This window comes from Procambarus clarkii, chromosome 80, assembly GCF_040958095.1.
Source record: "Procambarus clarkii isolate CNS0578487 chromosome 80, FALCON_Pclarkii_2.0, whole genome shotgun sequence".
In the NCBI taxonomy this organism is placed as follows: domain Eukaryota; kingdom Metazoa; phylum Arthropoda; class Malacostraca; order Decapoda; family Cambaridae; genus Procambarus; species Procambarus clarkii.
Genome location: NC_091229.1, coordinates 25,276,132 through 25,301,836, shown reverse-complemented (window position 1 = coordinate 25,301,836; position 25,705 = coordinate 25,276,132). Strand labels below are relative to the sequence as shown.

At 47.8% G+C, this 25,705-nt stretch overlaps 1 protein-coding gene across 1 annotated transcript in view; it reads right to left on the bottom strand.

Moving 5' to 3' along the window:
- The window catches only part of Rab35 (RAS oncogene family member Rab35), a 150,462-nt gene that overhangs the window by 20,851 nt on the left and 103,906 nt on the right, over window positions 1-25,705 (bottom strand). The window contains exon 5 of the mRNA XM_045727799.2: window positions 18,823-18,964. Coding sequence (XP_045583755.1) covers window positions 18,836-18,964 — 129 coding nt within the window. The 3' untranslated portion in view covers window positions 18,823-18,835. The remainder of the gene's footprint in view (window positions 1-18,822; window positions 18,965-25,705) is intronic.

Genomic DNA, 25,705 nt, shown 5'->3' with positions numbered 1-25,705 from the left:
TGTAATAGTGCAGACGACAAAATTCAACATGGCCACCAGCAAGAAGCAAAACAAAGTATAACTAGGTTTTGGAGGATTCAATGAGGAAAGCATTAATATAAGCAGTCTACACAACAAGTTGGCAAAATTAGTCATTGTGAACTATTAGTCATTGTGAACTATCATTTTGAAATAATCAGTAAATTAAGGGGCCGTATTACGCATATTTAACCCTCAAACCGCGCATATCATATATAAATGATATCAGTGACAAAACCGAAACCGCGCACATCATTTATATATGATTTCGTGTCTAGTGCTATACAGTGTGTCCTCACTTGAACGAACTATATGGGGCGAAGCCGATTCGTTCCAGTGCGGAATTCGTTCCATCCGTCCGGCCCCAACAACCTTCTTATTTTTTTTTTTTTTAAACATATGCCAGGACACATTAGTTTGTTTCTTTGTTGTGTGGTGCTTCATTATAATATCTTTCATGCTCTTTTGGTGTCAATAATAATCTGAGATGCGAGAATCACCATCCCCCACCCCACTCACACCATCTTCCACACCACCCACACCATCCTCCACACCACCCACACCATCCTCCACACCACCCACACCATCCTCCACACCACCCTCACCATCCTCCACACCACCCACATCATCCTCCACACCACCCACACCATCCTCCACACCACCCACACCATCCTCCACACCACCCACACCATCCCCCACACCACCCATACCATCCCCCACACCACCCACACCATCCCCACACCATCCTCCACACCACCCACACCATCCCCTACACCACCCACACCATCCCCCACACCACCCACACCATCCCCCACACCACCCACACCATCCCCCACACCACCCATACCATCCCCCACACCACCCACACCATCCCCCACACCACCCATACCATCCCCCACACCACCCACACCATCCCCCACACCACCCACACCACCCACACCATCCCCCACACCACCCACACCATCCTCCACACCACCCACACCATCCTCCACACCACCCACACCATCCTCCACACCACCCACACCATCCTCCACGCCACCCACACCATCCCCCATGCCACCCACACCATCCCCCACACCACCCACACCATCCCCCACACCACCCTCCACACCACCCACACCACCCACACCATCCCCCACACCACCCTCCACACCACCCACACCATCCTCCCCCACACCACCCACACCATCCCCCACACCACTAACACCATTCGCCCCCACCACCCACACTCCCCACACCACCACCCACACACCCCACACCACCACCCACACCATCCCCCACACACCCCACACCACCCACATCATCCCCCACACCATCCACACACCACCACCCACACCACCCACATCATCCCCCACACCATCCACACCATCCCCCACACCACCCACACCATCCCCCACACCACCCACACCATCCCCCACACCCCCACACCCTCCCCAACACCACTAACACCATTCGCCCCCACCACCCACACTCCCCACACCACCACCCACACACCCCACACCATCACCCACATCATCCCCCACACACCCCACACCACCCACATCATCCCCCCACACCCAACCACACCACCCACACCAACCCACCCACACCCAAACCACACCACACCACCCAAACCATACCACACCACCCACACCGTGTATTGAAGCAGCAGGCTTGGAAGCGTCTCAACTCGCCCGACAAAAAAAAATGATGGGTTGACAGGTCTCCTCTCACACCTCCAGGACCCCCCCCACCCCCACCCCCCAGGTACCCGGCCATACACACCACAATGCCAAGTCAGCTATTGTTTTCTTCAGGAAACAATAAAACGTGTTAATGATTAATAATGTATATTAATACACGAAAATTAACATATTTTGGCATAAATATTTTACAGCTAAGATTGAGATTTATAATAGAGTATGAATGAGAGGTTTGGCAGCCATGCGTGGTCACCACCCTTCTCTCTCCACTTCCACCTCCCCTGACAACACCTTCCACCACTGACCCCACCTGCCTCTTTCCACCACCTGCCTCCCCTGACCCCACCTGCCTCCCCTGACCCCACCTGCCTACCCTGACCCCACCTGCCTCCCCTGACACCACCTGCCTCCCCTGACCCCACCTGCCTCCCCTGACCCCACCTGCCTCCCCTGACCCCACCTGCCTACCCTGACCCCACCTGCCTACCCTGACCCCACCTGCCTACCCTGACCCCACCTGCCTACCCTGACCCCACCTGCCTCCCCTGACCCCACCTGCCTCCCCTGACCCCACCTGCCTCCCTTGACCCCACCTGCCTCCCCTGACACCACCTGCCTCCCCTGACCCCGCCTGCCTCCCCTGACACCACCTGCCTCCCCTGACCAACCTGCCTCCCCTGACCCCGCCTGCCTCCCCTGACACCACCTGCCTCCCCTGACACCACCTGCCTCCCCTGACCCCACCTGCCTCCCCTGACACCACCTGCCTCCCCTGACCAACCTGCCTCCCCTGACCCCGCCTGCCTCCCCTGACCCCACCTGCCTCCCCTGACACCACCTGCCTCCCCTGACCCCGCCTGCCTCCCCTGACACCGCCTGCCTCCCCTGACACCGCCTGCCTCCCCTGACCCCACCTGCCTCCCCTGACACCACCTGCCTCTTTCCACCACCTGCCTCCCCTGACACCGCCTGCCTCTTTCCACCACCTGCCTCCCCTGACACCGCCTGCCTCCCCTGACACCACCTGCCTCTTTCCACCACCTGCCTCCCCTGACACCGCCTGCCTCTTTCCACCACCTGCCTCCCCTGACCCCGCCTGCCTCCCCTGACCCCGCCTGCCTCCCCTGACCCCACCTGCCTCCCTTGACCCCACCTGCCTCCCCTGACACCGCCTGCCTCTTTCCACCACCTGCCTCCCCTGACCCCGCCTGCCTCCCCTGACCCCGCCTGCCTCCCCTGACCCCACCTGCCTCCCCTGACCAACCTGCCTCCCCTGACCCCGCCTGCCTCCCCTGACCCCGCCTGCCTCCCCTGACACCGCCTGCCTCCCCTGACACCGCCTGCCTCCCCTGACCCCACCTGCCTCCCCTGACACCACCTGCCTCTTTCCACCACCTGCCTCCCCTGACACCGCCTGCCTCTTTCCACCACCTGCCTCCCCTGACACCGCCTGCCTCCCCTGACACCACCTGCCTCCCCTGACACCACCTGCCTCCCCTGACACCACCTGCCTCCCCTGACACCACCTGCCTCCCCTGACACCGCCTGCCTCCCCTGACACCGCCTGCCTCCCCTGACACCACCTGCCTCCCCTGACACCACCTGCCTCCCCTGACACCGCCTGCCTCCCCTGACACCACCACAAATGATGCCAGCCACCTCACCAAGGCCCAACGTTCACACGACCTGTGCTTGTTTTATTGGCCTCCTCAAAATTTATTCTAAATAGATATTAGTACAGTACGTAGGCTGTTAGAGGGAGGGAGGGAGGGATCCAGGAAACAACCCCCCCCCCTCCCACCCCTCACCCCCCCCCAATGGCTCAGGGAGCGACCGGCCGGCCACACAATGCCGGCTATTATCTACACCCCAATTGTATTAAAAATTCTGTGAAAAGGAAATGTGTTCAAACTGTTTAAAATATGTACTGTATATATTACAATTTTCACCATTATTATTGCTCCAATATGACATTTTTCTAATAAAAAGGCTATTTTCAGTGTAGATAATGCGATAATTATCATTAAATTGACTCTTGGCATCTGACGACGAGAGGAGAGTGAGGTAGTAGGTGGTCTCTGTGGTCAGGTGGAGGAAGGAGGGTGGGGGCGGGGGAGCACGTGTTGCCTCCTGACAACAACTCTCTCACCAATGCCTCCCTGACACCATTTTATCACCATTTTTATCACCATTTCTCCCTAGAAACAATGGGTAGGGATAATAAAACACTACATAACTGTTTACACTCTGGCGAATCATAGTTGATGACAGCCAGCTCTGACGCTCGGCCTCGGTGACCGCTTGGACGAACATTCCTCACTTAATCGAACATTTGTATGTTCCACTGAACATTTGGTACCGAATTCAATTTGTTCGGCTCTTCCGGGAATTCGATAGAGCGGGGTTCGTTAGTCTGAGGAAGCACTGTAATTTAAACGCCCCACCTGGGATAGGGTCAGCTATAGTACAGCCACGACCGATAGTTGCCAGATGCCACCTAGAAAAAAAATCCAGGCCAACATTCTTGGGTGTTAGAGCTCAGTATTGAGCAAGCCACCAAGGCTGGCGCACGCAGCACGAGCTCACAGCACCGCTGTTCAGCTTGTGACCACAGCATCACCTACAAATGCCATAATATATATGATAATGCTATTATTTAGCAGTGATAGTATTACTGAAGCCCCCTGACTGTGATAAAACTGACCAGGATTCTGATAATAGCAAGATTGTGGTGATATTTAGCACTGAGCTCCATGGAGGGAGGAGTAAGGCTGTGGAGGGAGGGTTGTGGCGTCGTCATCTAACTGTGTGTGGCCACCATTTATTGACTGCACTCACCATACCAGCCGAGTGGTTCGCTATGGTGAACACAAATGTAGATACTGTCTCCACTCAATCATCCGGACTATATGGGAAGGACCCCCAGCCGGATTATCACATTTTTCGGATAATGGTACTTTTTCACCTACAAGTCCAAAAGTGACAATTTCCAACTACTTTTATACTACAAACAACATAATTTGAATTGCCTTGCCACATATAATTATTAAATATTCAACTAGAAACCTCAACTTACCTTGTTGGTGTTCGTCTTCTTGATTGATGCCACACATCTTGAAGTTAAGAATTCTTAACAATTTACGTAACCTATACTAACACAACACTAAAATTATCACTTAAAATTACTGTACAGTTCATTAAGCAAAGTTAGTTTTGACTGCCAGCTGCTGAAGCCTCACTGGTTGAAGGCATTTGGGTTGCCTGTGAGGCCTCACTTGTTGAAGGCGCTTGCATGCGCCTCACTTGTTACCTGGTTGATACCTGGTTGATGGGGTTCTGGGAGTTCTTCTACTCCCCAAGCCCGGCCCGAGGCCAGGCTCGACTTGTGAGAGTTTGGTCCACCAGGCTGTTGCTTGGAGCGGCCCGCAGGCCCACATACCCACCACAGCCCGGTTGGTCCGGCACTCCTTGTTGAAGCGCTTGCATGCCCTCACTTGTAGAAGGCGCTTGGCTTGCCTGTGATGCCTCACTTGTTGAAGGCATTTGGCTTGCCTGTGATGCCTCGCTTGTTGAAGGCGCTTGCTTGCTTGCGCCTCACTTGTTGAAGGCGCTTGGCTTGCCTGTGGCGCCTCACTTGTTGAAGGCATTTGGCTGCCTGTGACTCCTCGCTGGTTGAACAACACATAACTTGTCTTTAATTGCTAGGACAACCTTCTTCCTCTTAACACCTTCAGAACGATTGATGCTGCTACCAGACATAGTCTTGGCCAAAAATGTTCAAAGTTACTATGAAAATAAAAAAGTTATTTAAAAAAATATTTCACTAATGGCGCAGCACTGTATATAACACGAGGGACGGACGCACATGGGTTGACCAGTGTTGGACGGGTCCACTTGGGGTGGGACAGCTATAGCACGTTACGTAGGCCGCCAGGAGGAAAAAAAACTCAATATTTTTTAAGGAAACTTCAGCCTGTGCACATTACTTTTAGAAAACTTATTTATTTGTTAATACATAATTACTAGTACTTATTTCATTTGTTTTTGGCTATGATTAAGTGTTCTAAAATTAATGGTAATTCCTGTACCCAGGTGGTCCCTTCCGACGCACCCCTCCCACCCTCCCAACACCACCCACCCACCCCACCCCTTCCTCCACCATGCGTCTAGAGCCACAGACGGGATTAATACGGTATGGCCAAATATTCATCCGGCCAAACCAGCTTTTATCCGGTTCCTGTGGCCATTATGGCTGGATATTGTGATAACTTTATCCGATCACGATTTGGGCCGTATAAGGGCGTTTTCCGGATGTTTGAATCCCGGATATCCGTGGGGTTACAGTACTTATATATAACGTGTGTATAGTGTGAGATAGCGAGAGTAGGTTGGGAGCCGCCATTTTGGTGAGGGAGGAGCGTCGTCTGCACGACTTGGCATGTTGTTTACTGATGGCCACTATGGTCTTTGGGCACCATACCAGCTTATTTGTACAGGTATGGTGAATAAAACGGGTAGATACTTATATATAATGTGTGTATATAGCGTAATAACACCACAAACAATATTGTTGGAGGAGAAATATTAGTGCGTCTGGCCTTGAGGGCGGCCGCCGATCAGCTGACTGTGAGTAGCTACGCCTTTGTGCCTTTACTCACCATACAAGCTTAGATGTACAGTTATGGTGAACAAAACATGTAAATACGTATATATAACGTCTGTGTATAGTGAATAAATGCAAAAATAGTATTGTGGGAGGAGAATGAGGGTGAGTGAGGTGGTGTTGAGGGAGGGAGTGGCAGCGAGTGGCTCGCTGGTGTTTGGCGGTCACTCCTCGTTGCTTTTTGACTCACAAGACCAACTTAGTAGTTCGTTATGGTGAACAAAACATGCAGATACTTATATATAACCTGTGTATATAGTGTAACAACAGCAAAACTATTTGTTTATTGTTTTATGAACATAATAATTGAATCACTAATATGCACACCATAATTTTGAGTACAGCGATGGTTCACACATTTTATTATATAAATATACCACAATTCACTGTATGGAATAATATTACTGCAAAAAAACTAAGAAAAAATAAATCAGAGACATTGAAATAATTAGGTAATAATATATTTGTGGCAACTGTCGTCTGACAGCTCGGGTGGAGTAGACCTCGTCTGGCGAAGGCTCTGCCAATGCCCCTTTTTTGCCACACTTCCCTACCCTATTGCGGCTAAAATATGCCACCTACGATTTTTTTGTTATTTTTTCCGTGATCAGGGAACAAAAATGAACACTTCTATAAGACGAAAGAATTTTTTTTTTTTTTTTTTTTTTTTTTTTTGCGCCTGTGGGTGTGAATTCCATTTGGGCCCCTAGCGGTTTGAGGGTTAAATGATGTTTAATGTCAACCAAACTTTTTTTACTAGTTGTATATAAGAAGGGCTGCAAGTGTTCTATGTTTCAGTATCGCACCCTAAATAGAAAGGGAGCTAGTTTTTTGTTTTTGTCCAACGAATTTTACACATTTTCAATAATTTTCAACAACCACAAGTTTCAAATGAAATCATTTCTATGACATTCATCTATTACATTAGCATATGATAAAAGATTTGTATTGAAAGGATTATCCAAAATATGTTTAGTTTTACTAAAACAAGTAGTCAAAGTTCCCAAAAAAATATGCCAATATTTCATGTTTGAAAATTATGTATAAAATCAATAAATGAACTTGGGAAAAAACCAGCGTTAAATGTAATGAAACGCTATTTTCTGGGCGAGTCCCATTGGCTCCCCGGAGCTTACTAGGCTGATATGCTAATATCAGACTTTAGCATCAGTCATGTGCATGGAGTTCTGTGGGCCTACCGGGGACCATGAGCCAGAACCTGGCCCCCTCTAGAGAGGCAAGGGGAGCAATGGCCTATAGAAACCCCCGTGTAATTGGAAGTATTCTATGTCTGCCATCGACCGGATTAGGCACCCAGAAAGGTAGGTGTCCCAAAAGAAACCCCTATTCTGGTGAAAATTGCAACCAAAAGCTGAACGAGTGGATAGAACTCCCCAAACAAAAATGAGCAAACTAGTATTTTGAGCAAATTTGGGAATTGAATGTTATATCTGTAAGACTAGATTCCATTCGGCTTGTACAGGAGTGAGTAACACTACGGCACTGAGAGCTGGTCACTTGCTCTGGGTGTGTAAAAATGACCTGCCAGCTTGGAATATCCTAAAAAACCTTCTAGATAACATGACGCATGATCGGAAAACATCATTCATTGGAAGCCTACCAGCCATCCAGAAGGAGTGGGAAAGGAACAACAATTCTAATATACAAGGGGCGGAGGCTATAGTCAGGGATGAAACTGAGGCTGAAACTCAGGAAGTTGTAAACTCTGACTCAGTAGGCCAGGATGTAGATGACAGTGAACTAGAGAGTGTACCAGACAGCACTGACAGCTCGATAGGTACAGACACTACGACGGTACCCGATAGAGCAATTCAGAACAGAAGGACAGACTTATGCAAATTTTATGCAAAGGGCATATGCAGACATAGATATGCTGGTAATAAGAAAGGATTAGAATGCAGTTACCAACATCCCAAAAAATGTTTAAATATGCTTAGGAAAGGTGAGTGTCGATTTGGATCAATATGTAGGTTTTTCCATCCTGACATGTGCCAAACCTCACTGGAGGACAGAAAATGCTATGACCTCAGCTGCCCACACTTTCACGTGAAAGGCACGGAACGCTACATAAAGAGTGGCAAGCAGGATAATGAATTTGGAGGAAACTCTATAAATTTTTTATACCAGACTGGCAGAGAATTCAAAAGGAGCAGCATGGAGAGTGTATGGAACTGGATGCCAGATCCACTTGCATTCCAGAATTACAGATACAATTACCCACCGAAAGGGAACTACAACTACGACAGACAACTGCCCTACAACAATCAGTACTGGTCAGAACAAACTCATTATGTCCACGAATAATGGGCTTGCCGAAAAAGTCTCCCATTCAAACTATCACTAATAGAGTAACCTCATTCATCTTTGCCAACATACAAGGACTGAAAATAAGAACAAACAACAAAGTACAGTTCATAAATGGCCTCCTCACGGAGTCAAATGCAGTATTTGGAGCTTTCACAGAAACCCATGCAGGGGAATTGTTGGACAGTGAGATCTGGATTCCAGGATATAACCTATACAGGTGTGATAGGAAAATTAGGTCACATGGAGGAGTGGGTCTGTATATTAGGGAAGACCTTGTATGCTCGGAGCTCCTAAACGTTACAAATGAGGTGGTAGAGGGTACTGGGATTAAAAATAGAGAAAATAAATTTAGTGATTATTCTAATATACAAACCGCCAGATGCAACGGCTGAGGAATTCACAGAACAGATAAGCAAAATAGAGAATAGCCTTGATAATTTGGAGAACCCGATACCTAATATTATCTTCCTAGGTGACTTCAACTTGCCTAGTCTCAGGTGGAAAATAGCAAACAATAATATTATACCAGGAAATCTATCAGGACCTAACCATCCACAGATTAGAGAACTACTTAGATTCTGTGACAAATTTTCACTCAATCAGCAGATATCGGAGCCAACGAGAAATGAAAATATTCTAGATCTGGTCTTTACGAACAATGAAGACATTATCAGAGACATTACGATATCAGATACCACATACTCAGATCACAAACTCATTGAAGTGCAAACGACCATCAATACTCAGAATAGACCTAAAACGTTGATAAAGCGAGAAGGGCTATTCAGTAAATTCAATTTTAATAATAAAAGGATAGACTGGGAGATAATAAACAGGGAACTTACAAACATTCCATGGGGAACTGTTCTAAGTAATGCAAGTCCTACAGAAGGAATAGAAAAACTGACTTTAGAAGCATATCAAGTCTGTCTGAAACATGTTCCTTTGAGGAAAGCCAGAAAGAGATCTAACGTAGAAAGAGAACGCAGACGACACTATAAACGCAGGAAAAAAATAACGGAACTGCTTATGCAGACACGAATTTCCCGTCAAAGAAGGAATAATTTAAATAGGGAGATTGAAGAAATCGAGCGGAAATTGAAACACTCATATGAAACTGAAGAAAGGCAGTTAGAACAGAAAGCAATTCAGGAAATAAAGAAAAATCCAAAATATTTCTTCTCATATGCGAAATCAAAAGCAAAAACCACTGCCAGTATTGGACCTATTCGTACAAGTGAAGGTTCATACACGGAGGATGACAAAGAAATTAGTGAAATCCTAAAAAAGCAGTATGAGGACATGTTTAGCACTCCAATAAACAACATGAAGGTGGAAGATCCAGACAATTTCTTTATGCGGGATATTCAAACCCCTGTAAATATAACTGATATAAACACGAGCGCACTAAATTTTGAAAAAGAAATTGAAAACATGCCCATGCACTCGGCCCCAGGTCCAGACTCATGGAATTCAATATTTATAAAGAAATGCAAAGTGCCGGTAGCACAGGCACTCAGTATAGTGTGGAGGAAGAGCTTGGACACGGGGGAGATACCAGATGCACTTAAAATAGCAGACATAGCCCCTCTACACAAGGGAGGGAGCAAAGCATTGGCAAAAAATTATAGACCAGTTGCACTAATATCGCACATCATAAAAGTATTTGAGAGAGTGATTAGGAGTCAGGTCACCAATTTCATGGAGACCAATGACCTTCACAACCCAGGCCAACATGGATTTCGAGCGGGAAGATCGTGCCTCTCACAGTTACTTGAGCACTACGACAAAGTCACTGAGGCATTAGAAGAAAAACAGAATGCTGATGTGATATACACGGACTTCGCAAAGGCTTTCGATAAATGTGACCATGGCGTGATAGCACACAAAATGAAGTCAATGGGAATAACCGGTAAAGTAGAACGCTGGATACTCAGTTTTCTGTCAAACAGGACTCAGCGAGTAACGGTCAACCATATAAAATCTAGTCCAAGTGCAGTTAAAAGCTCTGTACCTCAGGGTACAGTCCTTGCACCGCTGCTTTTCCTTATTCTCATATCAGATATAGACAAAAATACAAGTCACAGCTTCGTATCATCCTTTGCAGATGACACAAAAATCAGTATGAAAATTACATCGGCTGAGGACATTGAAAAACTTCAAGCTGATATTAATAAAGTTTTCGACTGGGCATCAGAAAATAACATGATGTTTAACAGTGATAAATTCCAGGTACTCAGGTACGGTAAAAATGAGGACCTTAAACATAATACAGAGTACAAAACACAATCAAATGTACCCATAGTAGGAAAACAGCATGTAAAGGATTTGGGAATAATAATGTCTGACGACCTAACGTTTAAAGAGCATAACCAAGCAAATATCGCGACAGCCAGAAAAATGATAGGATGGATTATGAGAACTTTCAAATCCAGGGATCCCATCACAATGGTTGTACTCTTCAAGTCACTTGTGTTGTCCCGTCTTGAGTACTGCTCAGTACTCACTTCCCCCTTCAGAGCAGGAGAGATTGCTGAAATAGAGGGAATACAGAGAACATATACGGCACGCATAGACGCAATAAAGCACCTAAATTATTGGGATCGTCTCAAAGCCCTCCAAATGTACTTACTAGAAAGAAGACGAGAGAGATATCAAATAATATACACCTGGAAGATACTGGAGGGTCAAGTACCAAATCTACACAGTAAAATAACAACGTACTGGAGTGAACGATATGGAAGAAAATGTAGAATAGAACTAGTGAAGAGCAGAGGTGCCATAGGCACAATCAGAGAACACTGTATAAACATCAGAGGTCTGCGGTTGTTCAACGTCCTCCCAACAAGCATAAGAAATATTGCCGGAACAACCGTGGACATTTTCAAGAGGAAACTAGATTTATTCCTCCAAGGAGTGCCGGACCAACCGGGCTGTGGTGGGTATGTGGGCCTGCGGGCCGCTCCAAGCAACAGCCTAGTGGACCAAGCTCTCACAAGTCAAGCCTGGCCTCGGGCCGAGCTTGGGGAGTAGAAGAACTCCCAGAACCCCATCAACCAGGTATCAACCAGTATGACGTCATTCGTCGTCGCGCAGCCCCCCTCCCCGGGAGGGGGAAGGGGCAGCCCCAGACCTACTGCGCCTGCGATCCATACCCCAGTTCTGAGGCTGGATGTCAAAAACACGCGGAAAAAATGCCGACTGGAGGGAGGGAGGGATGCTGGGGAGCCTCCAGGACTCACCCAGAATATGGCGTTTCATTACATTGAACGCTGGTTTTCTGGGGGGAGCCCCTATGACTCCCCGGAGCTAACTACCCACAGAGTAAAGAATAGGGACTTACCCAGGAGGCGGTTGCTGCTCACTCCTCAACCCGAAGTCGACACAACTGGCTGCATCAGCCGACCCAAAGCGACACAGGCCTGACCGGGCCCAGGAACGTTTACAAGGTAACGAGCAGCCAGGACCCTGTTCGACTTCCAAAATTCCTGCGCCTGAATGTCAGCCCAGGACATATTGCCAAAGACGGCGGCAAGAGCTGCGAACTTGCAGACGTCATGGGCATGGGGATAAACAGCAAGCTAGCTAGCCTTAACAACCCTGCGGACGACCTGGGAGACCCGCACCATCGAACAGGGAAGAAGGAAACTGGATCAACCCAAAGCGCATTGACAGAAGCTGTGGCGCGCAAATAACGGCGGAGAGCCGTAACCAGACACAAAACATCATGCACCCCCGGCCGAACCAATCAAGCATCAACAACCCAAGGGCCCCTCCTGAACGCAGCAGTCTCATTCTTCGCCAGAAAAGAAGGAGAAGGCTGCAGATGAACAAAACGACCACCCCGACCAAAGGAGCAGAAACCTCTGCGCCGGAGAAGAGCATGAAGCTCACTCACCCGACTCCCAGAGGCCAATGCCAACAGGAAAAAAGAGCCTTCGAAAAAAATCCGGAACCGAAGGGGCCACAACAAAACGAGAAGAAAGAAAAGAGAGCACTCTGTCCAAAGACCAGGACGGCTCAGGCGGCACATGAGCAGGCCGGAGGTGAAACAACGCCCGAGACAGCTTGCGAAACGGCGCAGACGTGACATCAATACTGAAAGCAAGCTGAAGCAGCCCCGCCAGCGCCGCACGATATGAGGGGACAGTGTTAGGCATAAGAAGACGGTCCTGGAACAACCAAGAGAGAAAGGACAACACCACCCTAACAGACAGCGAAGTATAATGACGAAGATGTAAGAAGAACCGGAAGGATCGCCAGGAAACTTCATACTGCTGCCAAGACGAAGCCTGCAGGTGGGACACTAATAAGGAAGCCACCTGATCACCATAGAGATGATGATAAACTCGAGTCAAAAATACCATACGCGAAGACTCGGGGAAAAGATCGAACCAGCCACGTGACGTACCAGGCCGATCTGTTGGAAGAGGCAGAGCCGCGGAAAAACCTCCGGGTTCGGACACCGAGCAAGCAGCGCCTGAAACCACGACTGGGCCGGCCACCAAGGGGCCAAGAGGACAACTCTCCCCTGGTAAGTCTCTAAGCGAGTCAGGACCTTGAGGAACAGCTGAACCGGGGAAAAGAGGTACAGGAACCCCCCACCTTGACCAGTCCTGCCGAAAGGCGTCGACCACGACGGGCTCACAGTTGGGAAACGGCACCACATACAGGGGAAGGCGCCGCGACCACACCGACATGAAGAGGTCCACCTCGGGGCGACCGAACCTCTGGCAAAGCCAACGGAAGGATTCGGCGTTGACCGTCCATTCCGTGGAGAGGGAAACGAAACGAGACAGGCCGTCGGCCAAGACGTTGGACACTCCCCGCACGTGAACTGCCAGGAAAGCCAAACCCCGAGAACTCAGCATAGGAGTCACCCGAGGCGACCAACACCAAAGAGAAAAGGACCGCATCGAACCTCCCCAGTTCAGACAATGAACCACAAGGGAGCAGTCCGAATGGAGCCGGATCGTTGACCCGCGAGCGACTCAAATCCTCCGAAGCGCAAACCACACCGCCGCGAAGTCCCGCACTGTGCTGTGGGCCCAACAGAAGGACAGACCCCACCGCCCTTGGTCGGCCTGGTGAGCACTGGTCACAAAGCCCCGGCCAAGATACGACACGTCCATGAACACATCGAGCGAGGGCTCCGGTAGGCGCCAAGGCACAGATCCCAAAAAAACCCGAAGAGGAAGCCGGCGACGCAGCAGCCGACACAAGGACCCCGGGGATCGAACCCAGCGATCGCGAGAGAGGCGGAAGGGACGTCCCCGAAGGAGCCAGAACAGCCGACGAAGCCAAACCCAACCCTGCGGGTAGACCAACATCACAAAGTTCAGGCTATTGCACAGACCCTCGAGCAACCACCGGGTGACCGGGAGCCCCCCAGAAACAAGCCCATGCGGGAACGCAGCCGAAGGAGACGCTGGAGGAAGAGACAAGGAAGCGGTCCGAGAATCCCACACAAGACCCAGCCAGGACCGAACCTGGGAGGAGGGGAACCAGATGGGACTTCCACCAGTTCACCAGGAACCCAAACCCGGCGAGCTGGGAAAGCACCAAATCCCTGGCGAACAGACACACGGACCGACTGGGGGCCCAAATCAGCTAGTCGTCGGGGTAAGCCAACACCCGAACACCTAACAGACGCAGACGGGCTACCACGACCCGGGTAAGGTGTGTGAACATGCGAGGTGCCAGATTCAACCTGAATGGGAGACAACGAAAGTGGTAACACTGACGCCCCACAACAATACCCAAGCCACTCCTGGAACCCCAGATGAATGGGGACGTGTCAATACGCGTCCTTGAGGTCCAGGGACACCATCCAAGCGCCAGGCTCCAGCAGAAGCCGGACCTGGGACAGAGTGGTCATTCGAAACTAGGGGCAAGAAACCCAAGGGTTCAGACGGTACAAGTCCAGAATGAACCACAGGTCCGCACAGTCCCGTTTCGGAACTGGAAACAGGCGGGAGACCCACCTGAGAGACGGCGTCGTTTCGACCACGCCCAAGCGCACCCACTCCAAGATGACCCGACAGAGTGCAAGAGAGGAAGCCTGCCCCGTCAGCCCCTATCCCCCCCCCCGAAGGAAGAGAAACCACCCAACACCACCGCAGGAGAGAGAAACAACCCGAAAAGCCCACAAATTGTGAGACCAGGTGTGAGCAAACAAAGCAAGCCTCCCCCCACCCTATCACCCCCGTCAATGGGGCGAACCACGAAAGGGCCGCTGCTCCTTACGAGAACTGGACCTGCGCGCAGAGTGAACACCGTGCCGACCAGGCGCAGTCGGGACTGCAGGCGGTACCGGCACCGAATCAGACACCTGTGGCTAACCCCGACGAACGGAACCACGAGCCCTGGCACGACCCCGCCGTGAAGTAACCACCCGGTTCCCCCGAAAGACCAACAATTCAGACATAGGGAGGCAAATGGAAGAAGCCCTCTGAATATAACGCTCAACCGCAGAGGCTGCAAAAAGTAAAGGACAAGAGGGGGGGGGGCGACAACCGAAGAACCAGCGCCCAAGCCGATTTCAAGGAGGAAACTAGAACCACCTGATACGCGAAACTCGCAGCGAAAAACTGCAGCAACGCCTCCCGCAGGATCGGCACAATCACCTTCAAGAGCAGACGGCGCACGAGCAGCCGAGACTAAGGCGCCAGACCCAGGAACGGCCCCAAGCGCTTCGACATCCTCCGCAAGCCAATCCGAAGACAGCTCCAGGACGGAATAGAAACACAGGACCAAAGCCAAAAAGCCACAAGCACGGAAGTCCTCAGCCACAAATGCAGCCGACAGGGAAGGAACCTGCACATGAAGCTGAACCGCACCAATATCCTGCTGAAGGGCAGGAGCAAAATGGCACTCATTAAGATGCTCGAAATTCCCCTCCCCAGGTAAACCTGGACCACCGTCAACGCCTCGCGCCTCTTAAACATGCGGATCCGACAGAACGCATCCCAAGTATCTAACGAAAACAAGGGGCAGTCTGCAAGCTAGGACGACCCCAGAACCTCATAACGCACCCAGGAAAGACACAAAGATCCAAACCTGAACGAAGAAGGATCCATTATGGAGGCATACTCCGAGTCGTGCAAGAGGTAAGCTGTAATGGCCGACCGCACCTCAGGCGGCGAGATGCGCAAAGCCGAAAATATCTAAAAAGACGGAACCGAAGGATCCACAGGGACACGGAACTGAACCCGGGGAGGAGCTGAACCCCAAGTCCAAATCGTACGCAGAGGGGGGAAAGGAAAACCCCACTCCTTGCAACAGTAAACCCCGCTCAGGACAGAAAATCCAGGTGGGAATCCAACAGAACCCAAGGTCCCCAAGTCAGCTCCTCCCCAACCCCGGAAACCTCCACTTCAGGCCCCGTAGCCAAGTCGTCCTCCAAAGCCCCGACCTCACAAGAAAAAGTCGGGGCAGCAGGAAGAGAAGGGGCCCACCAATCAGACCCCAGAGCAACGGCAGAAGGAACATACTCGAATGCCTCCATAGCCACCCCAGACGGGGCAACCCCCGAAACTGCTCGAGTTCCCCTAAACCCTCGCCCCGACCCCAAAGCCCTCAGACATTTAGGGGGCCGGAAGCAGGGAAGGGGGGGGGGGGGCCCGAATGAACTACCGAAGGGGAAGAACGAAGGGGCGCGGACGGAATCAAGGCCGAAGCAACCAATACCCCCAAGTCCGAGTCCCTATAGGCAAAGCAGGGCAGCCTTGGGGCGTCCTGGGAAGCGACAACCCGAGCGCGTTGCAATAACCTAAACCTATCCTGCAACGCGCGTGCTTCCTGCACCCTAAAGAAAATCATCATCAGAGTGGGTGAATTGAGTCACAAACAAGCAACAAAGCTCGTAGGACTCAGGGCTGAATGTGTCTCTGACCCAACAGACAGCATGACGGAGTCAAAAACTATGAGTGTCGGCCTGAGACAAGGGAACAAAGCAACCCTGAAACTCGCACAAAGCGAAAGGAGACGCAGGGGTCTCCTCCATTGGACCAGAGTGCCCCCCGTGGGGTTTTCCAGGGCCCCTAGACTGGGTCTGCCAAGGGTTATCCCAGGCAGGGTACTGCTAACCAGCACCCCAAACTACCAAGCAAACTGCTAAAAGCTGAACTCTCGGGACGTGTCCACTCATGAGGGCGAAGCAGGGGGTACCACCACACAAACGACCCTAATATAAGAGGGGGAGGGAGAACACAAGGCAGATCCCCCCACCAGGCAAAAACAAAAAAGGAAAGAAAAACCTTGCAAAAGAACAACCTCCGAGCAGAAGTGAAGTGAACAGAGCTGGTTGCTGTTAAAAGGTGAAAACTAGCTGTGCAGTACCCCGTGCCCCACCAGTGCAACAACTACCACTTACCCCAAGACAAACAAGGGTTGAAACCCCCCACACATTTGGGGCGGCCAAACGCCAAGCAGCAAAAGGCCAACAGAGGTAGACCCAAGGTGACTTGCAGAATTGAACCCCAAGCCCCAAGGGCGGTACTTACAGGGCACTCAGGAAAGATGACTAAGCACATGCAGCCCGAGTATCTGAGAATAATACTCCCAACTCGCACAACCCCCGTAAGAGCAGCACGGAAAACAATGAACAGCACTGAGAGAAGACTGGAGCTGGAGCCACACAACTATGTACGAGCCTATCAGCCGAGGAACTGGGGTGAGAATCGCCGGCGCGAGGGTTTGGGGCTCCCCCTTCCCCCTCCCGGGGAGGGGGGAGCTGCACAGACATGTGGCGCGGCTCGTGTGACGTCATGCTTGTTTCCTCTTTTTCTTTTGGAGTTCTGTCCACTCGTTTGATGATTTTCGTTGTTAACCAGAATAGGGGTTTGTTTTGTGGAGCTTACCTTTCTGGGTGCCTGTCCTGGTCGATGGCAGATATAAAATGCTCCAAATCACATGTGCATTTCTATGGGCTATTGCTCCTCGTGCCTCTGTGAGGGGGCCAGGTTCTTGCTTGTGGTCCGTGGTAGGCCTAGAACTCCACCCACATCGACTGATGCCAAATAGTTAGGTATCCATATCAGCCATGGATATGGATACCTAATATCCCTGGAGCCCATATGGCTCCAGGGAGCCATATGGGCTCCTCCCAGAAAATTTTGCAAACACTTGATTTTATGCCCATGGGGAGAATGTCACAATAAACTTGCCGCATCACAGTGGTTAAGTAATCATCCCCGGTGCTTGCCCCGGCTCAATTGTGGGGAAGAAGATGAAAAGAGATCATCAAAAAGAGATCACCCATAAAAAAACCAGGCTTGAAAGTAATGAAATGCAATTTTCTCGGGAAGTTTTCGGTACTCTTTAGATGATTTCAGGGCTTAGTGTCCCCACAGCCCGGTCCTCGACCAGGCCTTCTTTTTGTTACACACCCCCAGGAAGCAGCACGTAGCTGCTGTCTAACTCCCAGGAACCTATTTACTGCTAGGTGAATAGGGGGCAAAAAATTATTAATAAGTTCATTTTTGGACTTTCCCAGTAAGAATTCCTGATTATTCAGATGTCCTGTTTATCCGATGAGAGATCTTTCCCATATAGTCCGGATAAACAAGTCATTAATAGAGTTAACATCCATCATGAAGAAAACTTTCTCCAAACTCCAACAATTTCAATAAGATCAGAACTGGTCCAGTAAGGCCAGACTAAATAACTTGGCATAGGTCTATTCCTATTCTGTACATCACAAGACATGTGCCTGGGAAGCCACTTTGAACCCTCAAAGACAGTAATGTTTGTTTCCTTCTAAAGTTGTTTACACTAATCAGCTGGCTCTGGAAACTTCTACTCTCATCAAAGGACTCTGACAATATAATACCAATCTTGGAAAAAATATTTTGGGTCCCAGTATCCACCAACCCCAACCTCCAATAATGCCACTCACTGAGATCGTCAACCTTGATAGCGACCACGACAAAATCACCCAGTGACGCCAAAATACAGTATATACAGTATTAAGATTGTTGAATTAGGTTATTATTTACCATTGATCAGATGATGAAGTAGAATACAACAAAATAAATTATGAAATAAGCACGAACATCAACTGCAAAAAGAGTAACCAGATTTTAGGAACACTCACCTCTGCATCCACACAAACACGGGAAACAAACTTACCATCTTATGTTTGCTAGCAGCATTTCTGTTTTCCTTTGCCTTTTTTAGGATTATGGAGACGCACTGGATCGTTTGTGTTTGTCTGTCGGTCTTTCTGTTCCTTTTTAGTTTGTAATACCATCTTTGTCATCAATGTGAACATCTGAAAGTGAAAAGAGAGATATCATTATTCACAGCCGAATATCAACAATTGTATGGAGACTTATTAAGCTTTCTTGTCAAGATGAGTCAAGATGAGAAAATATAAATGCTTTGAACACATTAATGATAACACTGTACTGTATTGGGGAATACTATAGAATATTATCGACCACTAGGGTAAGTTTTTTTTTTAAATTACATAGGTGGGCACAGACGCAGACTTTATCTTCCTATAGCTCATGGTAAGCCTTACCCGCTAGTTTTCCTTGGAACACAACCCGCCACTCTGTTAACAATCATGTATCCAATTACTGTTGGGTAAAACAGGGGTGAACAGTTAGGGATTGGCACCCAGTTAATCCTTCCTGGTCAGGGCTCAATCCAGACTAAATCACTCATGAGGCACAGAGAAAATGTACACACCTAGTTGTACTCACCTAATTGTGCTTGTGGGGGTTGAGCTTTGGCTCTTTGGTCCCGCCTCTCAACTGTCAATCAACTCAGTCAGTCAGTGTGTTACCACTGCACCACCTGGGCTGTTCTACAAATACCATGTGTAAGTAATTACTGTATATATGAATGTGTGTGTGTGTGTATGCTCAAAGTGTGGAGATGAGCTTTGGCTCTTTGGTCCCACCTCTCAACATTTCAGTCAACTGGTGTGCGGCTTCTTGGCTTTATTATATTTATTTTTAAAGCTGTGCATGGAGTCTTCCTCTACCACTTCACTTCTTAGAGCAATCCATTTGTTCACTACTCTGACACCAAGAATAATCTAATTAATGCCCGACTCATTTGCTCAGTCATTTTCCACCTGCATCTCCTCCAGTTCACCCACCATTTCTATTTAATACCAATATACTGAATTAAGAGTAATGTGGATACAGTAAAAGTACTACAGTACCTGAGGTTTTGATGGCATTTATCTGCCAATCACCATCAAGGCTAGGGAGAGAACCCCCAAAGAAAGGGAAAAGCACAGACCAAACAATGCTGACCAAGGGCAAAACAAAACGCCCACAGATATGGAACAGGAGAAGAGAACCGGGCGTACCGTCCCTGACCGCCCAGGGAAGGATGAAGAGAGCCAGCATGAGCAGAAGGGAGGCCACCCACAGAAGAGATAGTGAGACCTAGCTGACTCAATGGAGAACAGACCAGGAACCACAGAAGACCCAGTAACTGACTACCCCAAAGGCCTACCTTGACCCACCATAAGCAAGGCCCTAGCCCTGACCAACTGCCACAAAAAGGATAACAAAGCCCAGAGGACGGGACCCCAAACTGGACAATAAACACGAAAAGAAGGAACTGAGGAGCCAATGCTTCAGAAGGAGAAAGAAAGGCAGACAGGAGACCCAGGGCAAATGCTGAACCAAAGAAGTGGTCAAATGAGCCCGACGACCCAGAAGTCGGACGGCAAGGAAATGGTCACTGCCACCAGGAGCTTGGAAATGGACAGCATGGGATGCAGCTGATGCAGCCGAGGCGAAAGCAAAGACCCCCACCAGAGGCCCCATGCCGAGTGCCACCATGTCCAACGTTCGCTACTCGAGGTTCCACTGTATTTCACAAAACTTGGTATACATCTTATTTACTTCCTTGCCTAACAACAAGTCTTTCCAGTCAAATTCCTTAAAGAAATTTCTAAGTTCCCCATAATGTCCTCTCCTGAAATCAGATTTATCAACTGTTTCAACCTCCTCATTTCCTTCCAGATTATAATGCATTGCATACTTTATACCCAAAAAGACATGGTCACTTTTACCTAAGGGAGGAAGGTACTGAATGACAAACATCTATCCTCTTGTTGAATCACTTGTGATATAAAAAACCAGCGTTGAATGTAATGAAACGCCATTTTCTGGGCGAGTCCCGGAGGCTCCCCGGAGCTATCCAGGCCATATGGATATGTATAACTTTCTGGCATCAGTCAATGCATAGAGTTCTTGCCTACCAGGGACCACGAGCCAGGACCTGGCCCCCTCTAGAGAAGCACGAGGAGCAATGGCCTATAGAGACCCACCTGTGGTTGGGAGCATTCTATGTCTGCCATTGACCGGGATAGGAACCCAGAAAGGTAGGTGTCCCAAAACAAACCCCTATTCTGGTAAAACTATTGCAACCTAAGGCTGAACAAGTGGACATAACTCCCCAAACGAAAATTAGCAAACAAGCATGACGTCATCATGTCACCGTGCCGCTGTCTGCACAACCCTTCCCCCTTTCCAGGAGGAGGAAGGGGGAACCCCAGACCCACCCACTGGCGGCCCAACCTACAGTTCTTAGGCTGGATGTCAAAAAAGAGTGAAAAACACCACCGACCAGAGGGAGGGAGGGGAGGGAGGGATGCCAGGGAGCCTCCGGGACTCACCCAGAAAATGGCGTTTCATTACATTCAATGCTGGTTTTCTGGGGGAAGCCCCATCAGCTCCCCGGAGCTAACTACCCAAAGATAAGGAAAAAATAGGGACCTGGGAGGCGGTCCGTCCTCACTCCTCAACGTGAAGTCGAGACAACTGGCCGCAACCGCCGACTCAATGCTACGCAGACCCTGCCAGGCCTAGGGACATTCACAAGGTAGCGAGCGGCCAGGACCCTGTTCGACCTCCAAAAACCACCAGGGCCCGAATGTCAACCCATGACATGTTACCAAAGACGGAAGCCAACGCAGCAAACTTATGAACGTCGTGGGTCCTGAGATAGACCACAGGCTGGCTAGACTTAACACTTTCACGCACCGGGCGTGCGCTCCGCTTGTATGCACGAACTACTCCTGGTGGTGCAGGCAAGCGTGCGGCGACACCGAAATGTGTATACTCGTTTCAGTTTTTCCCCTTAATTCTTGTGTTACGTCGTTCGTTTTGGTATCATTGTGTTCGCAATAAATTCCCTACAGGTGTATATGCATATAATGTCCAAAAGCCCAGCATGACTCCTCACTGCAAAGCCTAAAGTCAGGAAAAGTTACCCACGAGCGCACAAAATCAGTAAAATGTGTATACTCATTTCAGTTTTCTCACCTTAATTTTCGTGCTATATCTTTCATTTTGGTATCATTGTGTTCCCAATTAAATTTCCAGCAGGTGTGTATGCATATATTGTCCAAAAGCCCGATGTGACTCCCCTTAGCAAAGCCTAAAGTTATCTGTGAATGACCACTAATTGGCACACCCGCAACCTAATGTGTATACTGTACTCGTTCACTTTGATAACATCACTTTTCATGTTACATCGCTCGTTTTGGTATTAAATTGTTCGCAAGATAAAGGCGCATATTTTAAAACTAATCCCATAATAATCCAACAATAAATGGAATTTTAACATATATTTTAAATTTTGGACACACATCATCACAAAATTATTTATATCTTTCCAGTGTTCTGACATCAATTTTTGTGTTACATCTTTCATTTTGGTATCAAATTGTTCATAATCTAAAGGTGCGCATTATAAAACTAGTCCCATAATAATAGCACAATAAATAGAATTTTAACAAATATTTTAAAATTTGGACCAAAAACGTATTTATAATCTTTCCAGTGTTCTGACATCAATTTTTGTGTTACATCTTTCATTTGGGTATCAAATTGTGCGCACTCTAAAGGCACTCATTTTAAAATCACTCCCAGATTTATCAGATAAAATTTAATTTTAAGAAATATTTTAAAATATGGACGCCGCTCGCATCACCGACTCAAACTCAAGATAAAAACGGTTAACGCCAGTGGCATTAACGGAGGGCAAAAGTGTTAACCCTGCTAACGACCTGAGCCCAGGAACAGGGGAAGAAGGGAAACCGAGTCAACCCAAAGTGCATCCCCGGCCACCGAGGCCGTGGCGTGCAAATAACGGCAGAGAGCCGCAACCGGACAACACACGATGCACCCCCGGCCTGACCAACCAAGCATCAACGACCCAAGGACCCCCTACAGAACGCTGCCGTCTCATTCTTGGCCCAGAAAAGAAGGAGACACCTGCAATCGAACAAACCTATCACCAGGACTGAAAGAGCAGAAACCCCTGCACCGGAGAGCATGAAGCTCCCCTACCCGACCCAAAAATACTGTCTCCACTCGATTATCTGGACTATATGGGAAGGCCCCTCAGCCGGATATTCACGTGTTCTGGATAATGGTACTTTTTCACCTCTAAGTCCAAAAGTGACCATTTCCAAATATTTTTATACTACCAACAAAATAATTTGAATTGCCTTGCCACATATAATTATTAAATATTCAACTAGAAACCTCAACTTACCTTATTGGTGTTCGTCTTCTTGATTGATGCCACACATCTTAAAGTTAAGAATTCTTAACCATTTACGTAACCTATACTAACACAACACTAAAATTAACACTTAAAATTACTGTACAGTTCATTAAGCAAAGTTAGTTTTGACTGCCAGCTGTTGAAGCCTCACTTGAAGGCACTTGGCTTGCCTGTGAAGCCTCACTTGTTGAAGGCACTTGGCTTGCGCCTCACTTATTGAAGGCACTTGGCTGCCTGTGACGCCTCACTGGTTGAGGTGTATAACAGTAACTTGTCTTTAATTGTTAGGACAACCTTCTTCCTCTTAACACCTCCAGAACGATTGATGCTGCTACCAGACATAGTCTTGGCCAAAAATGTTCAAAGTAACCTATACTAAATTTATGAAAATAAAAAGGTTATTAAAAAAAATATTTCACTAATGGAGCAGCACTGTGGTATAACACGAGGGATGGGAGCACATGGTGTTGGAAGTAACCAACAGTTTCATACATCTTTGTATTTTATACAACCTTTGTATTAACCACAAGTAGTTACTAAAATCACTAACTTGTAGATTTAATCATCATGATTTATATTAAACATATTGCCAGATTCTTCCTAGTCAGAGTGACGACGTGAGGAACGACAGTCAGAAACATGAATTCTTTCCACATTTAGTTGGATTTATAACAGAGTCCAGTTTATCATTTCTTTTACTAAAAATAGTTACTTACTAATAAGTTTAATTTTGTAGCATACTACTGCTTACTGGAACTCCTTTATTTAGTTGATATTAAACATTCTAGAGGAAATTATTTAATGTAAATGATTTCACTTTGATTTCCTCAATTAGCTGCGTGACTTTAATAAAACCCAATTTATGTTACGCGAAGTTATATTTTAACACATTAGAATTAATCAATACTCGTCACCATCTCTTCTTTCCTTAGTTAATTCCAATATGTATATATAAATCCATTTATGCTTGAGATATCTATCGAGAGCCGCACATGCACAATCGGGAAGAGGAAGAAGACGCGAGAACGTCACCCGCCACCACGCGACTCGGATGCCATTAGCAACGCGTAACAGAGATCTACGTTTCAATCTTGCTAACAGTTTGTATTTCACTCCCACGACCAGCAGAGTGGTGCCACGTTACTTGGCACATCACGGCAGCTGAGGACGAGGGATCTGGAATCGTTCCTAGATCAGTGGACACTCAGCCCAGCAACTAATAATTTTCTAAACTATAATATTGTGCACATGTTTATATTTTGACTAGTTGTCGTTAGACTGTGTGATTAACAACAAAATCCAGTACGTTGAATCTCCAAATTTATTCCGCCCTTTATTGGAATATAAATTGCATAGTTATTTACTCATTTCTGCAGTAATAATTACATTCTGTAGGAAGATATTTCGTAATTCAGGATGTACTTGTAGTTACCAATTAGTGGAATTCTACAATGTAATTGCCTTCCAGCTCAGGGTCCACGACAACCGAGGTATTAGGCTTTTCTACCTGCACGTGCAACAATTTGCTTGAAGCAACACGTCGTCGGTGGATCGTGACAACAAATTACCCATGTCTAGAATTTACAGTTAAGCTGACTTGATTTCTAATAGTGTAGTATTAGATACATTAATATTTTGTTACATGAATGATTTCCTCTTAAATTACCATTTACCTGCCATTAAGGAAATCATCTTATTTACTAACAATTTTCTATTTGATTTATATATGAACTATGATATAAATTTATGCATATTCATTTCTTTCTGACGAATGAACCAGCGTCAGATTAAAGGTACTAGAACTTAATTGTATCCTAGCACTTGAACCCCCCATTTTTGTGCAGGTTAATTTGACTCCCTTTACATAAGAAATACAGTTTCACTAAGATCTATAGGACACTAGTTCTTGTTATCAGTTTAATCCATTGTCTCACTTTATTTTCCACTTTTTCTCAAAAAGTGGTGGTCCTTCACAGCTATCGAACTATTTTATTTAATTACAAAATATTGGAGTCAGATTTTCCCACACATGGGTTGACCAGTGTTGGACGGGTTCACTTGGGGCAGCTATAGCACATTACATAGGCTGCCAGGAGGAAAAAACTCACAATATTTTTGAAGGAAACTTCAGCCTGTGCACATTGTTTTTAGGAAACTTATATATTTGTTATTACATAATTACTAGTATTTCTTTTGTTTTTGGCTATGATGTATTGTTCTAAAATTAATGGTAATTCCTGTACCCAGGTGGTCCCTCCCAACACTCCCCTCCCACCCTCCCAACACCACCCACCCACCCCACTCCCTCCTCCACCATGCGCCTTGAGCCACAGACAGACGGGATTAATACGGTATGGCCCGCTCTATGGCTTTCATATCCAGACAATTCAATGCTTATCCTGTTGATTGTCCAGACAGTGTAACATCGGCAGCAAGTTAACCGGCTCCGATTTTTTATCCGGCTAAACCA